This window comes from Strix aluco, chromosome 1, assembly GCF_031877795.1.
Source record: "Strix aluco isolate bStrAlu1 chromosome 1, bStrAlu1.hap1, whole genome shotgun sequence".
NCBI classification, from domain to species: domain Eukaryota; kingdom Metazoa; phylum Chordata; class Aves; order Strigiformes; family Strigidae; genus Strix; species Strix aluco.
Window position 1 is genome coordinate 25,924,493 of NC_133931.1, and position 24,627 is coordinate 25,949,119.

General features: G+C 41.9%; 2 protein-coding genes across 6 annotated transcripts in view; both read right to left on the reverse strand.

Annotated features, from left to right (window-relative positions):
• Positions 1-2,110, reverse strand: part of INTS8 (integrator complex subunit 8) — a 26,950-nt gene extending 24,840 nt beyond the window's left edge. For all 5 annotated transcript variants that reach the window (XR_012622057.1, XM_074815646.1, XM_074815641.1 and 2 more), the window contains exons 1-2: positions 1,884-2,110; positions 179-353 (exon numbers count right to left, since the gene is read on the reverse strand). Coding sequence is in view for 4 of the 5 variants with exons in the window: in XM_074815646.1 (XP_074671747.1) it covers positions 179-353; positions 1,884-2,013 (305 nt within the window). In the remaining variant the exon portion in view is untranslated. The remainder of the gene's footprint in view (positions 1-178; positions 354-1,883) is intronic.
• Positions 2,111-3,011: 901 nt separating this feature from the next.
• The window catches only part of LOC141919671 (neural-cadherin-like), a 59,700-nt gene continuing 38,084 nt past the window's right edge, over positions 3,012-24,627 (reverse strand). Inside the window, exons 18-33 of the mRNA XM_074815701.1 lie at positions 22,776-24,393; positions 20,775-20,868; positions 19,812-19,996; positions 18,964-19,196; positions 17,698-17,975; positions 15,834-16,048; positions 15,414-15,541; positions 14,509-14,636; positions 14,239-14,371; positions 13,976-14,156; positions 10,964-11,130; positions 10,007-10,271; positions 9,054-9,234; positions 7,429-7,682; positions 6,359-6,513; positions 3,012-5,930 (exon numbers count right to left, since the gene is read on the reverse strand). Coding sequence (XP_074671802.1) covers positions 5,529-5,930; positions 6,359-6,513; positions 7,429-7,682; positions 9,054-9,234; positions 10,007-10,271; positions 10,964-11,130; positions 13,976-14,156; positions 14,239-14,371; positions 14,509-14,636; positions 15,414-15,541; positions 15,834-16,048; positions 17,698-17,975; positions 18,964-19,196; positions 19,812-19,996; positions 20,775-20,868; positions 22,776-24,393 — 4,617 coding nt within the window. The 3' untranslated portion in view covers positions 3,012-5,528. The remainder of the gene's footprint in view (positions 5,931-6,358; positions 6,514-7,428; positions 7,683-9,053; positions 9,235-10,006; positions 10,272-10,963; positions 11,131-13,975; positions 14,157-14,238; positions 14,372-14,508; positions 14,637-15,413; positions 15,542-15,833; positions 16,049-17,697; positions 17,976-18,963; positions 19,197-19,811; positions 19,997-20,774; positions 20,869-22,775; positions 24,394-24,627) is intronic.

Here is a 24,627-nt window from a genome sequence, read left to right on the forward strand (position 1 = left end):
ACCTTTTTCTAACTCACAGATGATATCGAACTTGATTTTAGTTGTCACACCCAAGACTCTTCTTAACATAAGGAAGATACTGTCAGAAAAGGGAGCAAGACAGATTTCCATTCGTTAAAATACAGATATCAAGCCATTTCAGTTTAGTAATTTCAGCATGAAGTAGTACAGACTATACCTTTTCTCCAATACATCCAAATCCCACTTCAGATGAGCAGCAACTTTAAGAGCAAGAAGTTTTAAAATGCGGTTTCTTTTGTTATCAGGTGGTGGCTGGACTTGGTTCTGTTCATTCACTGATGGTTTTGAAGCTTGTTCCAAGAACTGGACAATCAGCTGTACAGGTGGTGGATCTGCAAAAAGCACAGCCACTCTTCAAATTCTTTGTAAGCCCAGAAATTAAGTTCTTGCTGCAGCTATGAACAAGGATCTTATCTCCTGTCATTTATAAGGCTGACAATGTCACCTAGCAGATTTTAATCCCAAAGGATATCTTGCTTATGCTGACTCAAATCAGACTGTTAACATTTTTTTTTAACCTTCAAGTTTACTTGACCATAGTAACCACACTCTTACATTTTCATTTATTTTCACTACTTTGTATTAGTTATGTTTTAGTACTTGCATCTACAGAAAATAAATGTCGCCTACTGAAAACACAAATTAGCTGTTATAAAAATATATATCTACTTGTAATTCTCTTCTGTATTTTAAAATATATTTACAAGCAACTGCTGGTACTTCTGAATACATTTAGAATATACTTTCAGACTGATCTAAAACAATGCACCCCCAAATCTCTCCCTTACAATAAGGCAGTCTCTCCAGTACCTTTGAGCTGCTTTGAAAAACTGAAGCCAAATCATAGCTATTACACTCTCACTGAACTTTGTGAAACATAAAACTAGCATTAATCATTATTTTAATTGCAAAATAGCAGCGTAAGATCTAAGCACAAAGATATAGCCTGACTATGCTTAAATTTACTTTTTTAGAGGCAACAACTGTCCCAGGTTTTCCTGTTCTCTCCACCTGTTTGTAGAATTTGGGTACTGAAAAACATGATTCCCACTTATGATTGTCAAAAGGTCAGTTACTTTTAAATATGGTCACTTTTGCATCGGACTAGGTTTCTATTCATTCCAGGTCTGAGAAGACAGCAATTTCAGCACCGAACCTTCAAGAGAACTCTAGTTCCTGGCGCTAGCAAGACTTCAATGGGAGAAAACTAGCTGCAAATCGTAATGATTTTTACAAACAACGCTTCACATTGTAAAAACAAACAACTTGTAACATTTCCACAGAAAGTTATTTACCACGCAGGGAAGATGAAGAAACTAAGTTATTAAATAGGAAAGTTAATGTAAACCGAGAAAAATACATTTCTACTCGCGTTAACTAACGCCGCAGAGGCGCGGCTGCACGCCCACTGGGCCTGACGTCCCTGTCCCACCCCCTGCACCGTGACTTCCCCCCTCTGCAGCCGCCAGTACCGCAGCGTACAAGCCCCCCAGCAGCAGACCCACCCCTTCGCCCCCAAGCCTGCCCTTCGGGCGGGGAATCGCTTGCCACTGCGTTACCAGCGCCAGGGAAGCAAAGCCCGGCGGCGCCTTCCCGGGGGGAAGCCAGAGGCAAGGGAGGGAGCAAGGGAGAGAAGGAGGGCGGGAGGCGGCGCCGATGCGCAGCCGGCAGCGCCAGCAGCAGGCCCCGGGAAGGCGGAGGCAGGGGCCGCGCTACAGGCCGCAGCAGCGAGGGAAGGGACCCGCAGGGAAACGAGCGAGCGCTTCTTCCCCGAGGCCCGTGAGAGGCCGAGGTGCGACACCAGGCCGCGCCCAAAGCCGAAGGGAGGTGGCCGCCACAGGGCCGGGCCGCGCCGCACGCACCGGGAGAGGGCTTCTGCAGGTGCTGCTCCAGCAACGCCTCCTCCAGCAGGAACTCGAACCAGGAGGTCTGCGGCGGCGTGCAAGGCCGGCTGGAGGTAGCGGCTTCCCGGTCCGCCGCTTCCGCGCTCATCGCGGCCGCCTGCCCCAAAGACACCCCGACAAACAACCGCACAAGCAGCGCCCACCCCCGGAGCGGGCGGCTGCGGCTACAAGATGGCCGCCCGCCACCGCCCACCTCGCGCAGACGGAGGGGCGGGGCTACGCGCAGCCCCGCCCCCAGCACGGCACCCCCAGCCGATAGGGCTGCGCGGGGGCGGGCCTGTGGTGGAGCCTCGCGCACCCCGCTGGGGCGGGGAAGATGGCGGCTGCGGGGACACGGAGGCGGCTGGGGCTCGGTCCCGTCACCTCGGCGCTCGAGGTGGGGGGGTCGCGGCTTGGCGCTGCCCACACCCCCAGGAGGGAACCTGGTGGAAGAACAGACTAGTCCCCTCCTGAAATCGGTGTGAGCGTGGGCTGGCGTCACCTCCACCGTGGCGCTGGCTCTTCTGTCACGTCCCAGCACCACCGCAGCCTTCCCTCCACCGGCTGTCCGCCGTGGCCGTCTCCCCATTGTAGCATCCCCTGTGAGAGGATGGGATGAGCCCTGAGGCCCAGCCCCACCAGAAGAGGTGGCTCTTGCCACCCACCCTCACGGCCACAGCCTTGTAAATCTTCCCTTGCCTTACCTTTCCCCCCCTTGCCTTCACCTGCTGCTGCTTAATTAATACTAAACACATTTTTTAATTTGTGGTGACTAGCAGTTATCTAGAGAAGAGAGCAAGAAGGGAGTGCTCAGAGCTGGGCCCTTCCAGTGGTCTGAGCAGACTCTCGCAGCTCAGCCTAAAGTAAAATGGCTAATCCACGCTCCTCCTGCCTGTGCACACCAAGACATTAAGACCTTGATCCATGAAGAAGGACAGATTCAAATCAAGTGGCAGAAGTAGCTACTTCCTTTCAGCAGTAACTTCCACCGTTATCAAGATGTCCACATTTACATAGTCCAGGTCTCTCTATGCTACTTTCTAAGGTACAACTAGCCAGGAGCTGTTTCTCAAGCTTTTCAGATGTCCCTGTACCCAGGATGTCAATGTCTGGGCAGCAAGCAGGATGACTAGCAGCAGCTTCTATTTCAGTCATTTAGCTGAATTTCTCAACTATTTTACCAAGAAAAGAGTTCACAAAGACTGCACAGCAAGTTTTCTATGTAGATATACAATACAAATCTCTTTTGCTCCAGTCATTGCTGTAAGCAACTAGGCTGTTTTTCCTTTACTATAGGACTGCTACTCATCTACTCAAAAGCCACAACTTCTGCAGCAAGCAAAACAGGGGTTACTGCATCAAACCAGTGCCCGGTGTGGCCCTTTCTCAGTCTCAGTCCATCTAACTACGTAGCTAGACAGTGGCCTGCCACCCATAAATATTCTGCATTTTGCTGTAAGTGACCCAAGGAGGTAGAATAACTTTCCTCTTTCTTGTCTTCCATGAGGACAGAAGTCCATTACATGTCATGACTACAATGTAATTTGTTATCCTCTGTCATGTATGTTACTTTGTGTCCTCAGTTATTTGAGGGGAAAAAATTAACTACTGCTTTAGCTTTCCTGAGTTATTGTTTAATGCATCCATATGTAAAATGTTCAGTTTCAGAATATGAATTACAAAATAATCCTCTGGGAGATCATAGTTAGCCTGTTAGCATTATTTGCAGCACATTGTTCAAATTAGTCTCTTCTGGAAGAGACAGTTTACCAATAATTATGCTAAACTTTATTTGATAACAAGTTCAGAAACAGCAACTTAATAAAGAGCAATAAAAATGTATATGCACTTCACGAAAATGTTCTAAGAGTTCAAGATTTGGAATGGTTGCCTTACTGAAGTTCTGGGGTTCAGCAGTTTTCATTTGCAGCAGCAACATATGCAATATCCCCAGATTTAAGAGATTTTGTAGTTTCTTACCACACCGTACATCTTTAGAAAAGAGGAAACATTTACATTAAGCAACATGTGGCTATATGTTAATATAGCTTCAATATTTACTTTTTATGAATTCGTAAGAACAATCAATGCCCAGCCATGTGAGACTTTGGCATGAAGGAGTGGCTCATACCAACTCTTTGCTTCAAATCAGTTTAACAAATATTGTTATTGTAGTATGATCGATATAAATAATTTTATGGAATGAATGCAGATTGTTTTATTGAGTTCACATGGTATTTTTGTTCAATCAGTTCTCAGTGTAAATTATACTTGTTCTAATAGTATCAAAATCTTCCTTCCAGGCACAAAACTAATTTACATTTGCATTTTTTATGTCAAGTAAAATGATGAACAGTGATGAAAGATCTAATTTTAAAACTATATTTATAAATCAAAGGAAGTGTCAAGACTTCAGTAAAAAACAAACAAGTATCATGTTGTACTGGTAATTAAAAAAAACTGAGTAGAAAACAATTTTAAAAACCTTAGCACTTCACAGAGCTTTCAAGCACTCTGTAAGCACCTATTAACATTCACACATCACCCCATGCATTGGGAGCTGCCCCTGTTTCAGAGAGGTAAGAGAGAAAGGGAAAGAACAAGGTGATTTACCCATGGTCACAGAGTTGAGTGTTCAAGTCAATGTTAGATTTCAGAAGCTTCTGACTCCCTTTCCATGCTCAAACCACAGTCCTTTTTTGGGGAGTGGAAGTAGGAAAAGGGGAACAGAGTAGGTTTCCCATGCTTTCTGTTTTGAGGATTCAAATTTTTACAATGCCTGTCCTGACTGAAAGAGTTCAGTTCCAACTGTTGCCTGGATGCCCTTCTAGTTTTTCTTCACACCTGCTATCAGCTCTTGTTTTCCAGCTGCAGACTTTGAAGAAGGGTTCCATGTGAAAAGCAAAGTTGGAAATAAAAGCTTACTGAATGGAAACTTTTCTCAGGTCTTACAAATTGTCACACCAGCAAAGTGCTATTCACAGCTAGGATCTTTCCACTCTTTTCCCCTCTTTACAGGTAATTAGAAAAAGGGTCAGACAGAAAAAGTCTCACACAGTTGAGCAGCCTGTAATACTGAGTGAGGGGGTGTGTGTGATGTCAAGGGAGATTACAGTTTAGGATAAGACAAAAGCTGACAAGAAAACCAGAAGTTTAAAATGGTTTATATGTAACATTTCTAAAAATTATTTCACAGTCTAAAATGAATGCAATTAAAAAAAAAAATGCCCTACCCATTGTTACTCACCTGATAGGATTCCTATTAATACTAGGGAGAAAATAATTCAAGTTCTTGCATCCAGGATAATTCTAGTAAGTCACTGTGGTCTACACAAATAAAAAGGGATATCATGATGCTATTCTATACAAACCCTACATTCCAAAGTTTTCAAGAAAATTCATGCTTTAAAAGTCTTTGCACTTCTACCATTCAATAACTGTTTGTACAGTGCATATAAAAAGACCATTCAGATTATCACTCCTGGGAAAAGTGAGTATATTGTACTAGTGTAATTAAACACTTGCATCAATTAAGTTACTTGATGTACCTCATATATAAAAAAGGGCATTTTTAGAAGTAGTGTCTATACATCATGACAGTGCGGCAAGTTCCTTTAACTCTGGTTACAAATGTTCATTTGAGACCTTATAGAGTTCTTTAAGTTTGTCAAACTTTGACCCCCACTCTTGGAGGCAATCATAATTTAAATCTTCATCACCACTAATGGAGTCTAAGGAACTAAGGCTCCCTGCTAGAGAGCATTGCCCCTCTAAGCAGTAAAAATGAATACTGTCAGATGGAAGATTCTGTAGATCGTTGTCTGCATCCCAGATGATTTGAGAAACATATTCCTTGAAGTCTGGGATGCTGTTAACAGCTGATGTTGATTGGTTTGGATGTGCATGTTTTGGGACTGAGTCTCTTTTTGGGCCAGTGGGTGTCCTGGAGTGTGGAGCAGCTGCCCTCAAGGAGAAGTGGGGAATAGTATGGAGAGGTTTCTTCAGTTCATCTATATTGTAAGCAATCTGGAAAAAAAAAGAATGCAAATATCAGAGAGAAACAACACAAAAGGAAATAAGTTCCAAAAAATGTTTTAAAACTCAAAGCAACACAAAACTGGATTCTGTGAGTTTTCTACAAGCTGAAGAAAAGAGAGGGCCTAGTTCAGAGAGGTAAGTTCAGATGATACCAAATCACTTTGCGTAATGATAGTGTTCAGCTAAATCAAGAATGCTGTGTCCAGAGCAGCCTCCTCAAAGGTGGCCACATATGACCAGCATTGTGATAGGCACAGATTGGGCTGAAATAGAAGCCTCCCACTCAAGAGTACTTCAGGTTAAAAAAAAAATAAAAAAAGCCAATTGGATATGGACAGTAAGTTAAATAAAAGGTCTGGGAAAGGAAGGTGAGGAGAGGTTAGATTTGCAAAGACTGGATTGAAGCTGCGTCATACCTGGTCACGTTCTCCACCTCCTTCTTCATTGTAATTGAAGACATTTTCTCTAATATCCTCCCAGCTTTCACGCTCTTCAGGAATGTGATAAATTCCTCCTTTCCGAAACCCTGAACTTCCCCATTGACTCCACACTGTGTAGGAGACCAAGAGTGCTGGAAGAAATAAAGACACATATTTATTATATGACATATGACAAAGTATGATGCATAATAAACAAGTAGTTATATGACTCCTGAGATATTAAATCAACTCTTAATTTGACAAGCAAATTCCCAGGTAAGAAATGTGTAATTGTTAATATACAAACAACTTATATTCAGGAATGTAAAGAATCATCTATGTATATTACGTCATAAACTTCATTAAAGGGTATTTTACTTACCTAAAGGAATCCATTTAAATAGAAGGCATTTTGGCCAATCTCTGGCCTTTCACCAATCCTGAGTAAATAAGATACCCAAAGTAAGTAAAACACTGTTTTAATGAAGGTTACAAGTGTAATATAATCATGGAGTCTTTACTATTCTGAGATGTGTATGCAGTTTATCAATATGAAAATAGTTTTATGGTGTTATTTTCAGCCAAAGTGTGCCTGAAACAGGACACACTGTGACCATCTCTTCCTGCCCCACACTCTTAATGAGGCTTGCCTTGTTAAGATCATAAACTTTCTAGAGGAAGATCTCTTCCTTCCTAATATGTGAATAGTAGGTACTAGCTGTAGGTCCTACCTATTACAAATGTAAGGGCTCAGGGCAGGTGGGAGTTTCAGATGGATGTGGCTGCACACAGATTCACACACATAGATGGAAAGCTCTTACTTAAGAAGGATTGAAAATCAGTGATTCTAAAGCGAGAAGTCCTAAATTTGCTTGAACTGGCTTCAAAGCAAGTAAACTGTAACTATGTGCTGGTGCCTGTCTCTTAGCATCCTCAGGTGAACTCCCAACTGATGATCTCCAGAAAAAGTGAAACACTGATCACAACATCCAAGGGTAAAGCAGACTTGATTCAACGGAGCAAGGTACAAGATTAAAAAGAAAGAAAAAAGGTACTTGCTTTCCTACCTAGGAAGACAAGGAGGCACATGCTGATTGCCAGAATAGAGCCAGAACTGAGTCCAATGGGTCTTCCAGCCTTCACCTGGCTAATTTCACACCATCTTCCCTTGTAACCTTCGGGGCAATGGCAGATAGTCTTGTCTTGGGATTGAGCCACACAGGTACCCCCATTCCTACAGGTCCAGTGTCCACAAGGTGATGAAGTACAGTGTCTGAGCCCTGTAAGGTTGTCAGTCACTTCTACCTTCCCAGCTGGACACCTGAACAACAAAAGCAGAAGACATCTTTTAGGCAAGCAAAGCACGTGGAGTTGTATGTTGTTTTGTGCAAAGTTAGTTAGTATTTCTTTAAAGCAAATAATTAAAGTATTTTCAATCAAACCACAAATCCACATTGATAGTATGAAATACATTTAAAGTCTAACATAGTGAGCTAGTAGGCTTATGAAAACATGAACATATGTTCTGCTTTCCCTATCCAGAAGGTATGCAGAAGAGCTTCACTCCTTCCTTGAAAAAAGGGATCCATCAGCTTCTGAACAGACTAGCTCTTTTTCTACAGATGTGTTTAAAACCCCTAGAAGGAAATGAATAGCTGAGATCAGTGGGAAAAGGGCTAGCAAGCACTTAGTATAAGCTTTGTAATGTTCATTTGGACCTTTGGGACGGATGTAATTGAACTCCTCAGAATGACCCATCTTGTCTTTTAGGACTGCAGAGAAAGTGATTTCTTCTGCTATGTAATTGAAGAGGCCATGGAGGAATACCCTGAGGGCACAGACCTGCTTTCTGCAGTCCAAAGAAGAAATGCTAGTGAGTAAATGGAAGAGCTTTCATATTGTTCTTCCACAAGTAAACTGAAGAAAGGAGTGTCCCAAGGCACACTTAAGACCATCTCACAGCCTCTTTTCATCAAGCCTCAGAAGTGCCAAATTTCAGCTAAATTGAAGGAATTCAAGTGGCTCCTCTCAGTTCTGCATGTATGTATGTTTGGGGTTTTTAACAGAAATGCCTGTATTTTGATTTGCATATTTTAGCATATATTTTGAAATTTTACTTTAAAGAGTGGATCGTCTCCAAGGAACTAACTGTGTAAGATACCAGCTGGTGGGCTTTCGTTCTGACCCTGGGCAGCCAATTTTAGAATCCAGTTTTGTGACAGTCTAATTTTGAAAGTCTCATTGATTCATACAAAGTATGATTAGTTCCAACTTCTTTACAGAAAATATATGTAAATATATATCTTGTATATGCAATATACATTTTATACATATATATACACACTATATATATATATGCTATATAAGAATATATATATTTTCACACAGAGGAGGAGAGTCCAAAGCTTTTGCAATCCACCTTTCATCAAAGAGCATTTCACTTCCTCACTGGCCTGTGATCTTCTCACCATGGAAAAAATGGTGGAGTAAATAGGTTCCATATCAGACTTGCAGGAAAAGGCCAGTTTGGTCCATGATGGGCGATGAGATGGAGAGAAGGATTTGTCCTTGGGATGCCCCTCTCTGGCCAGCAGCAGCAGGGAATTTCACTGCTAGAATCAAGCTGCCTGAACCAAGGTGGAAAGAAAGAGCTTCCCAACCACCCCTGGAGGAAAACAAAAGCTTAATGTACCGGCATTCATATTTTCTCCACAGGTCTACACAAAGGAAAGGGCTGTGACAGGGGTGGCTGCTGCAGGCACTGGAATGGCATCCCATCATGACACCTTGCCGCCTCAGAATTAAGCCAAACTCTGTGTTTTTGCCTTCCACGAGAAGTGGCTGACCATTCAGCTGGACATCACGCATACAACCTGCATCAAAGCAGGGGAGTGTACAGAGAAATACATTGAGTTAGCAACTTCCCCACCCCCAATACATATGCAGGAGACCTTAGAGCATTGTAGAAAACTTAAAACATTTTTAAGAAGATCCTTATACTGCTTATCAGTTTTATTTTAGAAGAGCTACATGTGCGTGTGTGGTCTGGCCGATCTACAGATCGGCAATGCCTCTCCCAGACAGCTTGGTTGTACCAATGCAATGATTTAGCAGAACTGTCCTATGAATCAGGACAGCTCCAGTAAATTAATCTAGATTTAAAGTATGAACTTAAAAGTGGGGCTGAATGAGAAGCAACAGAATGGAAAAAGCTGTCTTGTTGAACCACAATCTCAAAGTCCCAGTACCCCACTCCAGGAAATCAAGAGAGCACCATGAATTGCCTTGCAAGTCCTTCTCCTCCTACCAAGAGGTGTTGTGTCTGTTCCTTAAACCCTTCCAAGGCAAAAACGGAGTGAAGATTGCAGCTTGAATTCCCTGCTTGGGTCCTTTAGCATGGGAAATAAAAATCTGAAGTGCTATTTTTTGATATCTACAGGAAATGTCACATCTTCACTAGGACCAGATACAATGGCAAATAGAGTTGAACGTTGGCTCTGAATTCCCTAGTAGAGGAGGTGGGATTTCATGGGCATAGTAGTCTCCACGGGAATTCTTACTCAGGTTTTACACTCTCCAATGCACTCAAAGATGCCACTTTTAGGCTTTAACTCCCTCCTTTTAGGAACCCATCATATCACTTACCTTGGAAATCGCTCTCTGAATGATTGGGAAGGCGGTTTCCTAGCACGATGCTTGCCCAATCCATTTCAAACCATCTATTTGTACCCAAGACAGAGGTTACTTCTCGATCACCTCCACCACTATTAACACGCAGGGTAAATTCATTGTTGTAACGCTCCATGGTCAGAAGAACCCACTGGCCATTGTTTATACGTAATGTCCTCATTCTCAGAGAGTGATTTTTGTCCCCCATGCTGAAGTTAATGCTAAAGAAACCTTCAACCATCTAGAGGAAGATGATAAAGACCTTTAATAACAGAAATGCACTTCTAAATGTTATTACACAGTCCTGCCTCAAGAAATGGACCTGAGTTTTTAAAATTAAAATGGCACTCTTGTTTCTAAGTGCTTTATTCCCGAATAAAAATTACAAGAAAACTGCAGGTTTAGGAATTACTTTCTTAAATTATTTTCTTAAATTTTCTTAAAAAGAGTTATTCTTTACAGGCCACTCTTCTAACTGACATGAACCTTTTTATCAGTCTTCTCCCTATTGATGTCTACCTCTAAGTCTTCCCAGCTGACCCTTCTGTTACAGTTGCAATAATTAGCCTCTGTCTAGTTAATATAATCCAGACAGCTTTTTTCAACAGCAACACAAATGTAGAGACAAGCTGGAGACAGACAGAAGCAAAGGGAGAAGGCAAACAGGACAAAACAGTCTTCCCCATTCATGTGTATTAAATGTACTCACCCGTACATTTTGCAGGCAGTGAAACAACTAGAATCTATGCTATGAAAGGGTAATACTGAGAAGGACAACACAAATGGGAATAGTTACCCTCATGTGGAAAACTCTTGCTCTTTATTACATTACAGAATAGGTGTCTTTAATCAGAAACTGTATCTTCTTCTCTTACTAAGGTACTTCATGAAAAATCAAAAGCACTGAAACAGAATGGCTTTTGGACTGCTCACCTCCAGGTGGATGTATCCATTCCCATCTGCAGAGGCCAAGCTGAGAAGGGTGCTGTGCGAGATACGGGTACGCACCATCAGCTGGATCCGAGTGCTGTGAGTGCTGAGGATGCTTCTCAGCTCATAATGGATCCAACTGTCCCTTCCAAAAGCCCATTCTGGAAGAACTAAGCACAACACACACAAAAACAAAGTGAAAATCCCAGAAATTATGGCTCCCTCAGATCTCTACTGCTTGAGAATGAACCAGTTCTGAATGCCAAAGTTTTAGTTCTTAAGAAATTTTGTCAACACAATGAAGCATCATGAGGATGACATAATGATGAAAGTAATGAAGCACCCCGCCGCTGCCAAGGGAATTAAAAGAACAAATCAAGGATACAGAATTTAGGCAGGAAAGAGATAATTAGATACCATCTCTAACATTCTGCCTGTCACAAGCTACATGTTCTACCCAATCACTTCTACACTGAACCCAATAACTTTTTTTTTAAGATCTGAAATGTATCTTCCAGTAAAGTAGTTGGTGTTGATCTGAAGACCAAAAAAAAAAGAGACTCTAATGTTTCTTTCAGTAGTTTAGTCCTGTGGTTAATAACTGCCACTGTTAGAAAATATGCACTTTACTTCCCATTTCAGTTGGCACAAGAGAAAGCCTCAGGGCAGGCACAAAGTCAAAAGTCATGTGGTTTTTTTTTTTTTTATCAGAGATTAAGTCAGTGGTTATTATTTTAACTGGGGAAAATGCACTGAAATTAATTCTTTCCCCATTATCCTGGGGAATCCATCTGAGAGTCATCCAGCAGAGAGTTTGATGAAGATATACTATACACTTCTGTGGAAATCAAAAACCACAAAACCACCCAGACCCTGGTGTTCTTATGCAGCAGGCACCAATTTCAGTCTCACTGACAGCAATCCTAGATCTGCTTGTTCTGGTCACAGCCTAGTTGAAAAAAAAATTCTTCTTACCAAATAAAGACATAGTCCAAGTTAGACAGGAAGAATGTTGGATCACCAACAGCTAATCTGAGGTCAGTGTCATGCAAGTAAAAATCCAAAGAGTGCCCAGCTCATCCTGGGGCATTTAGTCTGGTTCTCAGGACATGAAATATCAAATGATCAAGAGATTTCATTTCTGTACTCTCTTTTCCTCTCACTGTTTCTCCTCTTTCTTTTCTTTCTTGAAGTGCGTTTTCTTTTCTCCTCTAGGTTATGCCCCTCATATTATTCTTCCTAACCCACTGCTCTCTCTTGTTCACTGTCTCTGCACCTACAGGCTCTAGCTGATGAGCAAAGATGGGTTTTCTTGAGGCACCACAGTGACTCCTGTCCTGAGCTGACTGATCCTTGCTGCGAGCATGGCTCGGCCATTCATAAAGCACCAGCTGAACACCAGCATTTCGCAGCCAAATATATTGGAAGAAGCTGGAACCAATCGATGTTTTCCTATTACATCAGGATATGGCTTATGGATTTTGAGTAATTACTTTCTGAGCGCTTGGTTTGACCCATAGTGGTAAGGGGTAGGAGCCAATACAGCAGTTGCGTTTGTGAACCAGCATCCCAAGTTAATACAAAAAAGAGTAAGATTTCAACCTAGGCAGATGTTTATAAACCAGTATCATCCGTCTGCAAAACATTAATACAAATAACTGAGCTATATTAACCATTTCTGTGGACATTATAAACACTTTAAACAGTGAAAACTCCAGGCCAATTATGATTCCAGTCCTCACCCCATTGAACAGACAGCTTCTGCTGAGTAATTTACTGTCACACCTTTTAAGTCTTGTGTGGCAGACGGAGAAAGGAAGAGAGGGTCTGGCTGCTTGCATAGGGTATTATTGTTCCATATACAAAAAGGAGAAGTAAGTGCATTGAGCTGAAAGGATATGTGTACTACACTACCAGCCCTGTCTACTAATCACAACACATTGATTCAACACTAGCTTGAATGTGCTTCTTTCCAGCTGCTCACTGCTGCTCATCCTCATCTGTAGCTCATTGAAACTACAGGACTGAGGGGGCTAATTCTCTTCCAACACTACACAAAGCCCCCAAAGTTATGGTGCTCATTATAGACTGTTATGATCAACCCCATTGTTTGCACCTTGTACCTAGACACGGCAGGTAAAATCCCAATAAACACCTGTAACTCACTTCTGATTTCTGCTTCAGAACAATGGCCAGTGAAGGTATAAGATAGGGAGGGCAGAGCCAACTTCAAGTGTGTGTCCCCTGTACCCTGAATATGGCTGTGGGCCACTAGGAGTTAAAGAATTTATTTTCTAAATTTTTGAATTGTGCTAAAATTTGCACTTTCTTACAATGTCTCTGAGGTTTTCATTATCCACCCTTGCATGCTTTTGTCCTCTGATACATATTTCATGCTGAATTTGTACAGGATAATGCATTTGCTGGAGCCAGCCTGATATGTCCTCACATGCACTCACTGCTGTGGTCTAGGGGCATTGCACAAGCTTCAATTCATTACAGTGACAGACACAAATGCAATTATCCCTGTTTTATAGATGGAAAATTGGGCCTGAGGATAACTTGAGGCCTATACCCCCAATTTGCACAGAGAGAACACACCAAGCTGGCAACCTTACCTCTCTTATAACCACTGTAAGGTAACAAATAGTACCATGTTCGTTAAACTACATTTTGTGATCAGTATGATCAGAGAAAGAATGCATGGTGCCGAATGTTTCATCTTTCACCACTGAGAAATAAGGTGCTGTGATGAAAAGGACAAAACTACTCATCTGACCACTTGCTCTCCCCTACAAAGTAAAGCAGGTCTCAACAAGACCCTCATCTGTGACATTATCTTTATTCAACAAGAGTTAGAAGGCTCTTTACATCATTACAGGTCTAAATCATTCCCAGAGTACAGCATGGTCTTATTATGCTACTCAGTTCAAAGTTGTGGCAAATTTAGAGTAGTATGTTTGAGGCAGTTCCCACAGATCCTCACCATGAATTTCTCCCTAGAGCTTGAAGTACCTTTTTCACATGCTGGTCCAGCATATCCTGGAGAACAGTCACAGCGAAAGAAACCCCAACCACCAACACACTTGCCGTGGGTGCCACAGGAGGCCATCCCACCGCTCTGACACATTTTATCCATAAGGACACAGCCGGGAGCGCTGTTCAAGGACTCTGCAGGGCGCTCTAAATCATAGACCTGGAAAAGGACAAAGAGAAGCATCACATCAGGTGTCTACAGTTAACAGCAGTAAACCCAACAGTGGTCTTAGTAGCCCTACCTTACTATCAACAATGACATTGCGTATGCAGCCAACAAACCCTCTGAAGTGCCTTTGTGAATCGTGGTAAGGCAAAGTCTTCTTAACTCCACCTAGCTGCAGGGGCTGATGTCCACTGAAGAGCTTACCCATGCTGAAGGGAAGTGAGGGAAAGAATCAGTGGCATGGAAAATACAGCAACTTGGCTGAATTTTTCCCTTCCTTTTTCCTTAGCTCTTTTGAGTAATCATGTTTCTAGTTCTTGTTGTTTGTTTTGCTGGGGTTTTTTACCTTTGAGATCCCACAGTCTCTTCAGAGGCTTCACAGGCAGCCAGATCCACTTGGGAGATCTTCTTAATGACACTGTCATTGTCTCTAACTGAGACATTTACGCAGTGGTCAAGAATCAGCTTCACTTTCTAGAGAAAGGCATTATTTAAAACATTTGCACCCGGAGACGTGCATACATTTTAATTACACATTTTCTTTCACTTAGCAGAGGGGTGAATAGTAACCAGTAGTTACAGCACAGGAAACTTTATTAAAATAATAAACCACTTCCACGTACTAATCTGGAAGGTGTATAACTAAGAAGCCACACAAAAGAAAGATCTGACTCTACCATGACCATGCCAAATCATCGACGCAGTAGAGGGAAGACGGGATTTTCTTGGCATTTTCTCAGAGCATACGGTCTGCCAGGTTTCCCATCCCATGTCCTGATATGCCCCCTCAGCTTGTCTTATGGAGGAGGGGAAGGGGGAGCCTAGCAGATGCCTCCACCAGTGTTATATCAGCAAGATGTTCAGAAAAGCAAGATATTCCCTTACACAAAAGCATATCTATCTCCTTTGTGCTGCATGTCTAAAGTCACTTGGTGGGGCAGAGTTTCCCACTCAGAGAAATTAAGCGTATTTCCCTCTATCAGTCCAGGAAGCATTTAGCCCCTGTATTATCACAACTCTGTGGTCAAAGCAATACATAGGATCATTAAACAGGATCGGACTTCTCCAGGCCTTGTTCTGCTTCATTGCCTTAAGACTAAGGAGATGTCTGAGCTGACAAACTTCAATCCCTGCTGTTGCAGACATGATGAAACACTGGTTGATGAAAGAGCTCTACAGAAGGGAGGAGGGATTTGGGAAGGGATAATTAGGTAGATGTGCTTCCACAGGATTGTCCATATTTACACTTGCCTTTCCATCATTTATAATTTTTATATTGTGCCAGCGGCGATCTGCAACATTAACCTTTTGTGACAGCTGCAGGAAAAGCTCACCAGAGCTGTGTCTTATGGTCAGCGACGGGACGCCACTGGAGAGCTCTGCAAAGAAAAGACTCATTGGATACGCACAAACCATGTTCCCACTCAAACCCAGCTGAACTGACTGTTATAGTTAGATTTTAGTTGGAGGAGTTCTTTAGCCAGTTCAAAAAAATCCAACTTCTAACACTGGATACAAACCAGACATGCTGGTAAATTGTTCTATATTCTCCTTTTTCTCCAGAACTATCTTTCTGAACCATTTATAAAAAAACTATCAACTAGTACTTTCAACGCGTAGAATCTAACCTTCACACAAACACAGAGAACAAACACTCTTTAAGTTGCTAACCTAATGCAATGAAATCTTGCCGTTCTCCAGGCTGTCCTCGTGCCACTGGTCCATGGTACAACAGAAGGCCATCAGCAACTTCAGTGATAAACTCTAAGGAGATGCGGCTCTCAAAGCAAGGCTTAAGGGGAGGGAACCAGGCATAACCGTGGCCTCTGAAGCTGTGTTTTGTCTGCTGGCAGTCTGGTCCATGGAAATTTGCAGAACATTTGCATCTATGAAAAAATAAATAAAAGCAAAATTCCACTATCCAAGCAGAAGTTATGAAGGGCTTTTCCCACAGCAGGACTGTCCACTTTAAACATAGGAGCCCATGTTGCCTAGGCCATAGCATAAGTTAAGCAGAAGGAAAACTCCCATCATAAAATGTTCGCTATTGACTTGTTTGTACAAACACAATTTAGCTTTAGCTCTAAATGATAATATGTGTATGTATAATATTCTGTAAATAAATGATGGAGCCATTGTCATATAAAAAGCATATGAAAACCTCTAATCTCTTCAACAAAAAAAAGAAACCCACTTTTCACTAGGCTTAGTTGTTTAAAGACTTTATAATGTTGACAGGGAAAGCAAAGGAATCATAGAATACCAGGTTGGAAGGGACCCTCAAGGATCATATGGTCCAACCTTTCTTGGCAAAAGCATGGTGTAGACAAGACGACCCAGCACCCTGTCCAGCTGGATCTTAAAAGTGTCCAATGTTGGGGAATCCACATTTCCCTGAGGGGATTATTCCAATGGCTGATTGTTCTCACTGTGAAAAATTTTCCTTTTGTGTCCAATCAGAATCTCCCCAGAAAGGGTGTGGGAAGGTAGTACTGCCCAGAAAAAGTGAGAAGAGGTGTGACAGTCATAGATCTTGTTATCTTCACTCTTATTGCAAGCTACTTGCTGGTTTATTTCCTTTACACTATCAAAAATAGATGCTTGGGGTTCTTTCCTTAATACTCTGGGGATTCTGTAGAAAAGAGTAATCACAGCATGACAATAACAAAACCTGTAACGCAGAAACCAAAGGAGCAACAGAAATAGGCAGGAGGACAGGGAGGGAGACCAGCTGGGCCCCTATTTCTTAGTTTCTGCTTCCCATAGATTGCTGGTACCTACTGAGAGCAGAATGACAGGGGTAGGATACAGGAAAAGATCACTCACAAAACTACTGAAAATAGAGCAGAAGCAAAGAAACCTCAGAATTGAGCAAATGCTAGATGGCAGAGCCTACCAAGTGTTTCTGTGCAGCAAAATTTCCCTGGTTGATTACATTTGAGCAGCAACATCAGACTCAGATCTTTACCATGACCAGTGCTTCTGCAGCTTCAGTTTGAGTCCTGTCACCCCTATCAAGGGTGCTCAGAAGAGGCTGGCCAGTTGTTTCTGCTTTCCTATGTTGAGATGACAATTTTTAAGCAGACATGCTTAAGGCTTTCCTTCTGCAAGGGGACCAGGCTCATTCTGAGGTAGTATAGTCCCATCATTTTTTTCATCTTTATACTATTTTATCTATGAGATGTCATTTTTGGAGAAAAATGAGGCAAGAAATGTGGGAAAGTGGTTGTTAAGCGATGTGATTAAAATGCTTAACAGCATTAAGGTAGGCTGCACAAAATAAGAGCATTTTGCAGGGTGGCATTAATGGAACCGGTGCAGCCTTTAAACTTCCCAAGGTTTTCCTGGAAACTATGACAGACCTAAGTGCCTGAAAATAGAGGTTTGTTTGCAAGACCTGTGTGTGAAGTATAACAAAACTCAGATCTGCCACAGCGAGAAGACACACAGTGTTGCCTTCTCAAGCTTCCAGTCATCCTTCTTACAGACTGAACTAGAAGCATTTTGTTTGCACACCAGACAAAGCTTTACCAACCTGTAGCCCAAATCAGTATCCACACATGTGCCGCCATTGAGACAAGGGTTTGTCTGGTATGAGGAGCAGGAGAGATGAGGACTCTCCCGAGCTGCACAGCCACACAGGGCACGACTCAGCACTGTTACAGACACCAGTGAAAAGCTTCCAGCTGTGGTTATTGTTGGCATATGACTCTGTTCATGCTTGCTGATGCATCCGCTGCTATGAGTGCAGTTTGCAGTCACACATTCATCAATGCCAATCTGGGTGGTATTTATATCCAAGATGTTTTCCAGCTGCGGAGAACAATTAGTTGCATTCATCTGACTTTTCCACATAAAGGAAACTCACAAATGACAGCAATGAAAAGCCCAACTCTTATTTATTTTCAAAATTAGTTGCTGTGCCACTTCCTTCCAACATCTACCTTACCCTATCCAGCCAAAGGCAGTTCAGCCTGGCATCTGTTAAGGCCAAAGCCTTGGTGTGAGTCAGTTATAGCATGAGTAAGCACTTAGAGGACAAAAACATTATCACATTCATCATAAACTGAGTGGATAAATTTTAATCACTGATGGTTCTGATGGATTATTTACATAGCATCTGAGCTGTATTTTTAATTTGAACTTCTGTCTTAAAAATACTGGGAAGAATAGACAGGCATTGCACACTGAAGAAATACCTTTTCTGGCAAGAGTGAGTTGGTACTGCAGCACTGATTCTAAACATAACTCTTATTTCAGCCTCTGTGTACCAACAGACACATTTCCAACAGAACAAGTCATTTAACTCTTATCAATACTCTTTTTGCAAAGAGGGGCAGGAACTTTACTAAATTGTCAATGCACATTTCCAGCATGTTTTTCCACTGGAGAGCAGTTATTTTACTGCTTTGCCCTCTTAACTCAGAAAGTTGGAACTTTTGACTGGTTTGTGAGTTTCAGCTACAGAACATTTCTGTGTAGAGGATTAAAAATCAAAACATCAAGACACCATGCAGTTTTACAGTCTTTTCAATAGGAAAAACATGTTCAGATTCCTAAAAGCCCATTGTGTTTAGGGGACTTGATGTGTATTTATAGGCTGGCTTTTAAAGCATTCATATTTGAAACTTTTAATGTAAGTGCTAAAGGAGTATACGACTTTACTGATTAAAACTACCCATTTTTCTTACACATTGCTCCCTTAGTCATTCTAAGTATGCGCATTCACTAGGCAATGGTTATTATCTGAATAGACACAATGACAAGATGCTGTGGTTTCATATGTAGCATGGATACTTACCCACACTCTGGAGGCCGCTACATTGCCATTAAGTTTTTCTGCTTTATAATAAGGTGGACCATAAACTGCAAACCAAACATCAATCCCTCGGGTTTGACTTGGACTATTTAATACACTGAAAATGTGAACGTTTTCTAGTTGGACTGATATAATTTCTGAAAGCAGCTTCTTCATCTGGTAGTATTTACTCTGGTTTTCAGGGGACTGGGATATGAACTCCTCTGGAGTGATATCTGCGATAGAATTTAAAAAGCTGACAAACACATATCTTGCAACTGTTGTAGCAATAAAAGAGAGAAGCACTACAGAATAAATATTAAGGTTACAGAAAATGAACTCAACTGCAAATTCAGAAGTATTTTCATTTTTAGGCTCTGAAATTTTCCATGCTGGCTTCTGCTCAGGGTTTGTGTTCTGAAGCTTTTTCACTCTTATTAATTTCTTTTTTTATTATTATTATTCTTTTAAATCAGAAACATGTTTAAGAAGATTTTACTTTTCTACAAATACTGAAACAATTTGGTGAATTTCAGGAAGACGCTTGTTCAAATAAAGGATTTTTCTGAAATATAAATTGCTGTTTTGTTAAAAACTGGGTGTAGGAACCTTTAATCTTTGTCTTCTGCATCAGACAAGCATTTCTTGCTGTCTTTTTTCTCCACAGATGCTTCTTCACACGCAGTGTCAGAGGACCGTGCAAACAAAGATGCATTTTCAAACCCTTACCCAGAAAACTATTAATTCTCATTACATGTCTAAGACCATTAGAATTCTAAATAGCACAGCAGTAACATTAAGGAGGTAGATTTCAGTATTATGATCCTAATGTACTTCATCACACTGCTTACCTTTTATTCGTACAGAACCAGCATTATGGAGGGCATCATCTTTGATTTCCTTCACTGTAACCTTTACAGTTGAGACAACATCTGGCCAGACTCCATCAATGACTCTAACTCTTATGTTGTATGTTCCTGGTGGGGTTCCTTCTTTAATAGTCAGCAAACCTGAGTTATCATTAAGGATAAAGTACCTGTAATAAGAGTTAAGCCAAGGAACAAGCTATGAGAAGTTCAAAAGCTAAATAGTAATTATCATCACTGATGGTTTTTCTGATCTACTTTATTTTGAGAAAGCTATCAAAAAAAGCAGATGTGTTCCCTCATGAAAGGACAGAGCAGAACAGAACTTTTTTACATCGCCTTCTGTTGGTTCCTAATAACTCTTTGCCAGTATATCAAGAAGGTTTCTTCCTCTTTTATGCCATATTAACTGTGTAGGAAGATTCAGACTACTATAGCCATAACTTTGGAAACAGTGCAAACTCTTAGTTTAGATAGATTCATTGAGAGTGACACCTCTGTCAAAACTGCCAAATGACACATGTACCTCTCAACCCTGGTCACAATCCAGACACTTTGGTGTGAATACATCAAATACAAATAAGGTCTTAAAACCAGTAGTGACACAGAAACACCAGCTGGAGCTTGGATGAAGGACGATGGAAATTAATGGGTATTTTTTCTGTAGTGGCTCACTGATACTGATTATGGGTATGACTGTGAACAGGAATTTAGAATGGTGTTCTAGCCCATCAAGCAATGGGAAGCAAACTAGTTTAGCATGCAGTGTTATTTGCTGCAGCCTCATACTCAGAAGGGCTTTTGGACAGCTACACACAAGCATCTAACCAACAAAATGCTTTCGCACACTTGTTTTCAAAAAAAGGCAGTTTAAATACTTTTTACAGTTCTATGTGTGGGCAAGTTTTCCATACATTTCACTCAACTCCCATTTTTATCTCCAAATACCTTGATGATTTCCCTTCAAATTGGTAGATTTTGTGATCCCAGTCATCATCATCAGGGGCACGGACCTGGCCCAGTACAGTCGTGGGGAGGATGCCTAAAACAACATAGCATATAAGTGGCATAGTCGGACTTCTCACATGTACACAAACAGGTTGTCCATTCAAGCTTTATTGGTTTGTCTTAAGTCTAAAACCTCTACAAAAATAGTTGTGATAGTTCCCAAGAGAAGATGTGCACCAGACTGCAAACACCACATGGTGTCCTGCTTATTGGGTGTTTGGTGCATGGCTACATAGATTTAATTCAACAGGTGGCTGCAATGAAAAGCAACAGGAAGGAAAAAAGAAAAGCCATATCTGAGGAAAGATGTAAAAGATATTCAGAATTACTCATTTTCACTATTTTGGCTGCGGTATCCAACCAAATTACAGAGTGGTTTAGACAGGGCTTGCGTTTTGGCAGGATAAAAAACAAAAATGCTGACTGGGTTATAAAGAGCAAAAAACAATAGCAAATTGGAGGAAATTACAGCAAGATAGAGAGGATGTCAAAAACATGGTAACCAGACTTATTTTGAGTAGATGCTGAGACTTTTGGGTGAGATGGAAAGTAGCATGTGTTCTGCTGGTTTTGCATCCTCTCAGCAAGGCTCACAAATTAGTATTTTGTTGTTTTACAAATGCTGTTTCTGAAGGAAAGGTCCACAGGTATCTGAATTCATAGATCTACTGGGTAAAGAATCGAGGATACACAAAGAAGAGGAAAAAATGTGGGACTTCACCCTATGAAAGGGAACAGCACAAACCCTGACAACTGAGGGACTGCATGCAAAAAGGAGAGAACACTGTCCCTCTCCTGCAACTGTGGCAACATTCATTGGATATTTTACAGGAGACAGTATACAGGATGCCCTGGTGTTTGACTTCCACATTATATGAATGTAACTTACAACATGATAGTAGCCTTCTGATTCTGTCTCTCCTTAAAAGTTTAAATAACCAAAGATCTGAAGACTTGAATAGTCCCTCCCAGAAATTAACAGTACAGATGAGTTTAACCTTTAAAGATGCAACTGAAAGGGAATTCAGGCTTAATGAAAAGATCTGGTACTTAGGCTACAAGCAGAGTTTCTCAGCAAACAGCAACCAGACTTGGTTTCAACTTTAAAATAAGCTGAACTTAAGAGTGAGCACACAACAGGCAGAACAATGTTTCAGTACAAATATCAACAGCATCTACACAGTAGTTTCTAGTGCGCCCACAATCGACAATCTATTTAATGTGCTATCGAACCACTGATACATAGCAAAGTAGAAGAGGAAGAAATCACCTGAGCATCCCAAAATCTTTTTACCAGTGTGGTTTATTTTGCTGTTGTGTTTATTATGTGGGGACACTGGATCACAAGAGAACTGCTAGCTAATTGCCAAAGCAAGAGGGGAAAGGAGGCTTCTCTCACACTGCCTGCAGCCAACATTCACAGAAAATTCCCCCTTAACAGCATTTGTCAGCTGAAGGCCTGTGTGAATGTCTCAGGCAGTTTACACATGAGTTCAGCTTAAGTGGGTTGACTAAAAGTGAATTCAGTCTGGAGGAGGAAAAAGGTTTAAGGAGGAGGAAGAAGGTTCTCAGCATTCAGACTCATCACTTCTCAGCAACATTATGAATTTTTTAATTTTTTTCTCCCTGAAATGTTAATGCTGATGGAGAACTGCATCTCCAAACATGAGACCATTACTCAAGTTTGATAGAAACATGCACAGAATAGCAGCCAGCTATGCTCATCCTTCAAGGATGGCTCAGTTTTTTCCACAAACCAAGTGGCTCAGAGTCCTGTGCCCCACACACCTACTGCTCTCTGGTGAGGCTTGAGCAAACTTCAGTAGCACCTCTACTAAGATCTTAGCTTATGTGGAACAGGACAGACTTCTCCTGTGAATCTCACAGCTGCTCCTTTGACCTTACTGTCACACTTGGAAGCAAGCATTAAGAGTGATTTACCATCATAGCTGTAAATGAGACATTCCATGTAGCCAGCAGAATGTGGGTGGTCATTTTGGTCCCCGATATTCACTGTCAGTGTGTTGGTGGAGCTCATTGGCGGGATCCCGCTGTCTGTGATCAGGATGGGCAGGTAGAACACCTTGTGCACTTCCCTGTCAAAGGTACGCAGTGCAGTGAGCAAGGCACTTCCATTGTGGAAGTCCTGCAAGTTGAAGTTAGTCAGACTATCAAAATCACTGAGAAGGTGAAAGGAGAAAGGTGCTCCATTAGCAGCAGTGTCTCGGTCCTTAGCGTACAGCAACGTAGAGGTTTCATTCATTTGGATGACCTGTGGAGAAGCTGTGTTTTCCCAGACCACAGGGTTATAATGAGCCTCAAACTCTGGCCCGTTGTCATTTACATCCTGCAGAGTCACTAAAACAGTGGCACTGCCAGTCAGAGGGGGCTGCCCCATATCAGTGGCAATGACAACCAGTTGGTACCGTGTCACTGTCTCATGATCCAGCAGTCTTGCAACTGTCACCCACCCATCACTAGCCACAGAGAACTGGCCACCTGGGTCAGACTTGTTCAGCAGGTGGAAAGAAAACCTTCCGTTCAGGCCAGAATCCAAGTCTACAGCAGAAACCTGAATAACTTTGGTGCCAATTGGCACATCTTCCCCCAGTGCAGCCACGTCATAGAAGTGGGGGTAGAAGAAAGGAGCATGGTCATTGGAGTCCTCCACATAGATCACGCAGTGAGCAATGCTGAAGAAATCCATGTCCTCAGCTTTCAGAGTCAAATTGAACACCCTCTCATGAGGCTTCTCAAAGTCAATTCGCTTTCGTAGCCGGATAAACCCACAGTTGTTGACTTCATCTGTTTCTATGGAGAACTTGCGGTCGTTGTCCCCATCAAGGATGCTGAATGTCACCATGGCATTTTCTCCCTCATCTCTGTCCACAGCACACACCACTGCCACCTCAGTGTTAATACTCGCATTCTCAGAGACAAATGCCGTGTAGATCCTTTGCAGAAAGACTGGAGCATGATCATTTACATCGGTCACCAAAATAGTGGCAGTGCCTGTCCCAGTGAGCCCTCCTCCATCTCTGGCCTCAACCACTACTAGGTACTTGTCCTCCTTCTCCCGATCCAGCGACCCAAGCACTGTATAGATGGTGCCACTAACTGAGTCAATTGAGAACAAGTTCAGATTAATTTCATTTTGCACATTCTGAATGATGCTGTATGTTAGTACAGCATTCATACCAGCCTTTGGGTCATCAAGGTCCACTGCTGTCATTTCCATGACAGCAGTGTCTGCCGGAGAATCCTCAGGGATGTGGCCCGTGAAACAGCCATCCAACACACAGAGGAAAAGGGGTGCGTTGTCATTCACATCTGTCACTTCTATGATCACATCTGCAAAGCCAGTCAGTCCCTCTCCACTCTCATCCGTTGCAAGAACAAGAAAGCGCCACGTTGATCGCTTCTCACGGTCTAACCTTTTATTTGCGCTGATCTCACCTGTGTTCTCATTGATGCTGAATTCGCTACTGGCCCCCTGCCCGTGCAAGGAATAATTAATGGCATTTTGATCAGCCGCTTGGTCGGGGTCTGTTGCAGAAACCTGGAACAAGCCACACCAGGTAAGTGTATATGTAAAAAAAAAGGGGAAATCACTGTTCTTTTATTGATAGCAGGGGGTATTGTGCAGCAAAATAAATACCATGCATTTTAACAGCAGATATCTATTGGTTTGAGACATTCAGGTCAAGTACTCTTTCAATAAACATCATGCATGGCCTAGAGAAACCATTTAAACAGAGATCATGTTTAGACAGACTATTATATTCTACTTCCC